The 5,989-nt window shown below is 59.2% G+C and overlaps 1 protein-coding gene across 1 annotated transcript in view; it reads left to right on the forward strand.

Moving 5' to 3' along the window:
- CLASRP (CLK4-associating serine/arginine rich protein) overlaps positions 1-5,989 on the forward strand; it is a 25,016-nt gene that overhangs the window by 8,991 nt on the left and 10,036 nt on the right. Inside the window, exons 4-10 of the mRNA XM_010852689.1 lie at positions 47-148; positions 311-390; positions 2,553-2,637; positions 3,666-3,814; positions 4,618-4,714; positions 5,709-5,787; positions 5,872-5,945. Coding sequence (XP_010850991.1) covers positions 47-148; positions 311-390; positions 2,553-2,637; positions 3,666-3,814; positions 4,618-4,714; positions 5,709-5,787; positions 5,872-5,945 — 666 coding nt within the window. The remainder of the gene's footprint in view (positions 1-46; positions 149-310; positions 391-2,552; positions 2,638-3,665; positions 3,815-4,617; positions 4,715-5,708; positions 5,788-5,871; positions 5,946-5,989) is intronic.

Below are 5,989 nucleotides of genomic sequence, written 5' to 3' on the forward strand. Positions count from 1 at the left end.
AGGGCACCGGGACCCTAGGTGCCTTGCTCCCCTCCTCCCACTTCAGGATGCCCTGGCAGGGGGACACCAACAACATGATTGACCGCTTTGATGTCCGCGCTCACCTGGACTACATCCCCGACTACACGCCCCCGCTGCTCACCACCATGTAAGCCGCCTCCCCTGGGGTTGCTGGCCCGTCCCTCCTGGGAGGGAAGGAGGTGTGCATGTGGGGGAACCCCCGCCCGCTGGAGGCCGCCCCCTCCTTCCCCTTCGTGCCGGCTTGGGTTGGGAGCTCCCTGTGATCTCAAGACCTTGTCCTCCCCCACAGCTCCCCAGAACAGGAGTCAGACGAGCGAAAATGTAACTACGAGCGCTACCGAGGCCTGGTGCAGAACGACTTTGCCGGCAGTAAGTGACCTGGGGTGTGGGGAGTGGGTTGAGGGAGGGGTCCCTGTAGGCTGGAAGACGGCAACAAGACTGGGAAGAAAAGTTATCCCAGTACTCTCTACTATAGGGCCTTGGGTGGTCCCAGCTCTGTCATGGACCCGCTCCATTCGCATCCCTTTTCTCTCCTGGGGCCTCTGTCTCTGGAATTGGTACAGCAGATGTCTGCTGACCTAGATGGTCCTACCAGGTGGCCACTTCCACAGCCCATGCTCTCTAATTCTGTGATCTTTTTCCTAAAAAACTAGGAGAAATAGGAAGAACATATTTTTTTTGCTCCGTGTATTTTCCCCACCTGCACTGGTCAGAGTGTTAGCTCAGAAGAGGAAATTTGTGCTTGTTTTAAATGACTGTTTAGGCAGTTTGATAGCTTGCCAAGTGTTCATACACATTCAAGGTTCTTTTCCCAAATTGTCACCTCACAAAAGAGAAAACAAGTGTAGAGGCTATTCCCTGCTCTGGACTTGTGGAGGTTCCAACCCTGACAGAGTTTTTCGTCTCTGTTACTGCAGTACATCTGTGTGATCACCCAGCAGGGTAGGCGTGATGCCCCATTTTACAGTTAAGGACATTGAGGCCCAGGAGTTGGGAGGGACACTCCAAGGAGTTGGGGTTCTCACCCTGCCCTGCACACAGCTCTGAACTGTAGCTCACCTTCTGAGAAGGACTCAGAGCCTCTCTCCCAGATCTCCCTGTGAGATTAAGGGCCACACACTCGTCCCTCAGCCTAGCTGGTCTCGTTTCCTGGAGAAGGGTGATTGTGGAGGTTTCTGTCTCTCAGGGTGATGTGAGGGTTCGCTTGAGGGATGCTTAGGGCCCCTGCATGGAGCCTGGCATAGTCCACCCTCGCTGTGGGTTCACTGTCCCCATATTTCTTTGTTTCTAAAATAGATGTTTAGCATCTTTAAAAGCAGAGATTTTCAAATTCTGGCTATCAATGAAGCCTTCACATCGGGAGTGTAGCGTCATGGATGCGGTGGTAGTTTTTGCCTTCCCCCAAGGCCACATAGATGCTTGATGATGGAGCCAGGGTTTCCCTTAGTTCTGCCTGATTCCATCTCTTCATCCATCCATTCATTCATACAATTCCTGAGCACCTGTAGTGTGTCAGGCATTCTTCTGGGAGGAGGGGTCTAGTGTGGGAGCCACATAATCACGAAAGTGGGTGTTCATTACAAGCTGAGGCACTGTTTCGACAGATGGTATACTGTTCTCGGAGGTGCTTGACTGAGGCTGGGTCAGTGGAGGGTGGGGTGGGGTGGGGCAGGAGCTCCCCAGTGAGAGGGGGGCGGTGCTCCTGACTCTGTCCGGGCCATAAGGACAGCCATGAGGGGACGGGAGGAGGGTGGCTTGGGGGACAGGGAAGGCCAGTCTGGCTGGAGCTCACGTGAGACAGCTCATGGGACTGCCTAAGCCTAAAGCCCGCATAGAGCCCCAGGGCCCTCCCCTGGGGCTGCGTAGACCACCAGCAGAATGGGGGAGCCTACGGCAATGGCCGTGCTGTGTCACCTTGGGGCTCGCCCAGACCCCGAACCTCGCTTTACAGATAGAAAAGCTGAGGCCCTCTGAGGGAAGGGGACGTGTCCAGGGTCCCACTGGAGCTGGGCATATGTCTTACTGCACACGGACCAGGGGGCTCCGGTACATTGCTGAGCTCTTCAAGTTGTGTATTATAGCTGAGAGAGAGCCCGAATTAGCTTAATTTAAACTGGAGCCCAGAGGCCCAGAGTGGCAGTGCCGTGGGGTCCAGGTGACTGACGTCCAGCTCTCGGGATAGGTTTGTCATTCTGAAGGGTCCAGTCAAAGGTCTGTGTGACGGTGATAACAGTAGCAGTGCCCAGGCTCTCCTTCTGCCAGTGGTCCTCCCATTTTACAGGGAAGGAAACCAAGGCACAGAGTGGCTGAGTCCTTGCCCAGGGTTGCATGGCAAGTCAGCGGTGCAGCCAGGGCCCTCCTGCAGCTGCTGTGTCATCACCATGCATTCTGTGATTATCTGGGAATCCATGAGCCTGCCGCCAGCCGTGCTGGGTTCACACCTGCCCAAGCCCCACTGCATTCTTGAGTCCCCCCTGAATTCCCAGTGTCCCCAGCCCCCTCTGATTCACGTGCCTCTTGCCCCACCCCAGTCTCCGAGGAGCAGTGCCTGTACCAGATCTACATCGACGAGCTGTATGGAGGCCTCCAGAGACCCAGTGAGGATGAGAAGAAGAAGTGAGTCGGGGTCCGGGACAGCGGGGGCTGTGGGAAGCAGGAGGACTGTGCGCCCCACAGGGCTCCGTCCACCTGGTGTCCCCTAGAGCCAGGCCTGGTGGCTGGCGCCTAGTAGGTACTCACTTCATCAGCGTTGCAAGGAGCAGGCAGCGCCAGAGGGGACGGGTTTGCTGACAAAGCTCTCCATGGCGTTTTCCACCCTTGGGTTGGGAGGAGGTGCAGTTAGATGGGCAGGAGCTGGACTGGGCCAGGGCCTGGGTTTGAGTCCTGCCCTCTGAGCCTTGGTGCCCCCTGCTTGGATGCCCCAGGACTGCAGGAGATGGAGCTGGGGAAGTGCTTGTACCCTGCCAGGCAATAAGCGTGTGGCCCACAGCAGCTGATGTCACTCTGCAGAGGGCTTTTCCGGGCTGTGTGCCCTGAGGAATAGCTCATCCCTCTGCCAGCCTGGCTGGTCCCTCCACTGCTTTGCAGTCCGGGAGCCGCCTCCTTACCCCCTGCTCCCAAGCCGTCCCCACCTCGGTCCTCACGGAGGTGACTGAGCGTCTCAGTGACCGACCCTTATTCATGGCCACCTGTTTTGGACAAGGCTGGCATAGGGATGGCGTCAGGGTGTGTCAGCTGAGTTTAGCAGCACACATGCCCTAGGCCCCTGCTCCATCCTGGACCAAGGTGGGCTGCGTTGTTACCCAAGAGAACTCGGGCCGGCCATTGCAGGACACGTAGTCGGGGGTGGCGGTGGAGAGAGCCAGTGTGAGTGGGGCCAGGAGCTGAGGACGGCCGCCACCCCCAGACGAGGACTTCTGGAGGGTGGTGCACTAGAGCTGTAGGAAGAGGGAAGGGCTGGTGGCAGGTGGGCGCAGAGCGTTCTAGGCTGAGGGACTGTTCGAGGGCACCAGGCTGCCTTGGCTCCCAGGAGGGCGGCGTGCGGGCAGCGGTGTGTGGGCCCTGGAGGCTTGGCTGGGTTGCATCTGGCCTGGGGCCCGCCTCTCCTCCCAGCGCGGCCCTGACTCTCGGCTCCCCCGTGCCAGGCTGGCAGAGAAGAAGGCATCCATCGGCTACACCTACGAGGACAGCACGGTGGCTGAGGTGGAGAAGGTGACAGAGAAGCCGGAGGAGGAGGAGTCCCCGGCTGAGGAGGAGAGCAACTCGGATGAAGATGAGGTCATCCCCGACATCGGTGGGGTCCCCTCTCTGCCCTCCCCATCCACAGTCCCTGGGCAGCGTTTTCGTGTCTCGCCCCTCCCCCTGTGCGGGGCGCCCCGTGCTTACGAGCCTGCCTCTCCTGACCCCCACCTCCCGCTGTCCTTCCGTCTCACTTGTGTCCTGCTGCTCCAGCCTCCCTCGCTGTTTCTCTCTCCTTCCTACTTTCTAGGACTCTGCTCCTCTGACACTGTTCCCACCTGGGTTCTGGCTCTGTTCTCCTCTTCTGACTTCAGTCTCTTGGTCTCTCCCCGCCCTTCTCTTTCTCTCTCTTCTTGAAAACACGTGTTTCTCCAGTTACAGAGCTGGCCTCAGCCCCCACCCCACTGCCCACTGCCAGCTAAATGCCCACTGATCAGACCAGCCACCCGTTTCTCCCCTCGCCTCATCCAGCTCACTCTCAGCCCGTCCCCTGTTTGTTCAGAAGTGTGTAAAGCACACTTGCCACTCAGCCATCAAGCATCCCACTCTCGAATACCTGAGACCTGCACCCCTGCCTCCACCCACCTAGATCTTCAGCTGCCCTCGTTCACGTTCCTGTGTACATCACTCCCTCCCCATCACATCTCCCCCACCCTCGCCCGCTGTTTATGGTGCTTGCTCCTGGCCGAGTCCTGTGCCAGCCTGGGGACACCAGGACGTGCTGACTCGTGTCCACACCCCCACCCACCCACAGAGGCCTGAGGTCTGGTGGGCACCCCCGCCCCCACGTCCTGGGGCGCTGCCCCTTCCCTTCCTCTTGCTCGGCTTTGGCCCCTGACAGCCTTTCTCTTGGTGCAGACGTGGAGGTGGATGTGGACGAACTGAACCAGGAACAGGTGGCAGATCTCAACAAACAGGCCACGACCTACGGCATGGCCGATGGCGACTTCGTCAGGTGAGGCCTGTGGGCGGGCACCGCTCCCCACCCTGTGGACCTGGCATCTCTGCTGTTACCCCTCTTCTGAGCGCTGGTGTCCCTGACTCCACACCAGGGACATTACACGCATAGCTCCTGAGCTCGTGGAGGAGGGGTGGAGGTTGTATGGGGTGGTCCTTGGGGTCAGCTTCAGCGGTGTTGAGACAGAGGCCGCCCCCGGCTGTGTGACCTGAGGCCTTCTGAGCCCTGGGAGCTTCGGGGGTTTCTGGGCCTGTTGGACAGCGCCCTCTAGTGGAGTGGCTCCTCTCCCTGCATTCACTGGCAGTTGCTGGTTGGGCCTCTGCCCTGTGCCTCACCTGGGTGGGTCACAGAGACTGGTCCCAGCTAACAGGGTACTGAGTCCTGAGTACTCCCACATCTGAACACAGCCTGAGCGTCTGAGCATCCTCACTCAGGAGCACCCAGCATCCTCACCACGGCCAGAGTCTCACCTCTCTGGTCCTTTCCCCACACACTCCACCCCTGCCCGGCCTCCATGGCCTCTTTCCCCCTCAAATGCCCGAGGCCCCACCTGACCCGGGGCCACTCAGGTGCTGTGAGCTCTGCCTGCACCTGCACAGCTCACTCCCCAGGGCTCTCGTCAGCTGTCACTCTCTGAGGGGCTTCCCCGGCCTCCCTGTTAAAAACTGCAGCCTCTACCAGGCCCCTGGACTTCTCTCCCCCTTCTCTGGTTTCCTTTCACATCAGGTTTTTCACCATTTAACAAGTTATGTGTTACGTGACTTTGGTCATTGTCTGTGTTCTCCCCAGAACGTTAGTCCATGAGAGTGGGGAGTTTTATTTTCAGTAATCCCTGATGCCTGAGGTAGCACCTGGCGTGCAATCAGTGCTCAGTAATAGTACTGAATGGATGTGAGACCCACCAGGATGGCTTGGGGTCCTTCGCCTCCTGCAGTGACTCTGCCTGTAATCTGACCTCGTTCCTCCTGGTGGCCCTCCTCCCCCTCCGCAGGATGCTCCGGAAAGACAAGGAGGAGGCGGAGGCCATCAAACACGCCAAGGCCCTTGAGGAGGAGAAGGCCATGTACTCGGTGAGGGCTGGGCCCTAGTGGCAGGGCAGGTGTGTGCTTCGTGGAAGGCACAGCCTCACCAGCCTCATCCCTACCCTGCTCCAGGGCCGTCGCTCCCGGCGCCAGAGGAGGGAGTTCCGGGAGAAGCGGCTGAGGGGCCGCAAGATCAGCCCCCCCAGGTAGGTGGGGTTCTGCCCTGTGCCCCCGCCCTGCCAGCATCAGT

The sequence above is a fragment of the Bison bison genome, unplaced genomic scaffold, assembly GCF_000754665.1.
Source record: "Bison bison bison isolate TAMUID 2011002044 unplaced genomic scaffold, Bison_UMD1.0 scf7180017864313, whole genome shotgun sequence".
Lineage (NCBI taxonomy): Eukaryota > Metazoa > Chordata > Mammalia > Artiodactyla > Bovidae > Bison > Bison bison.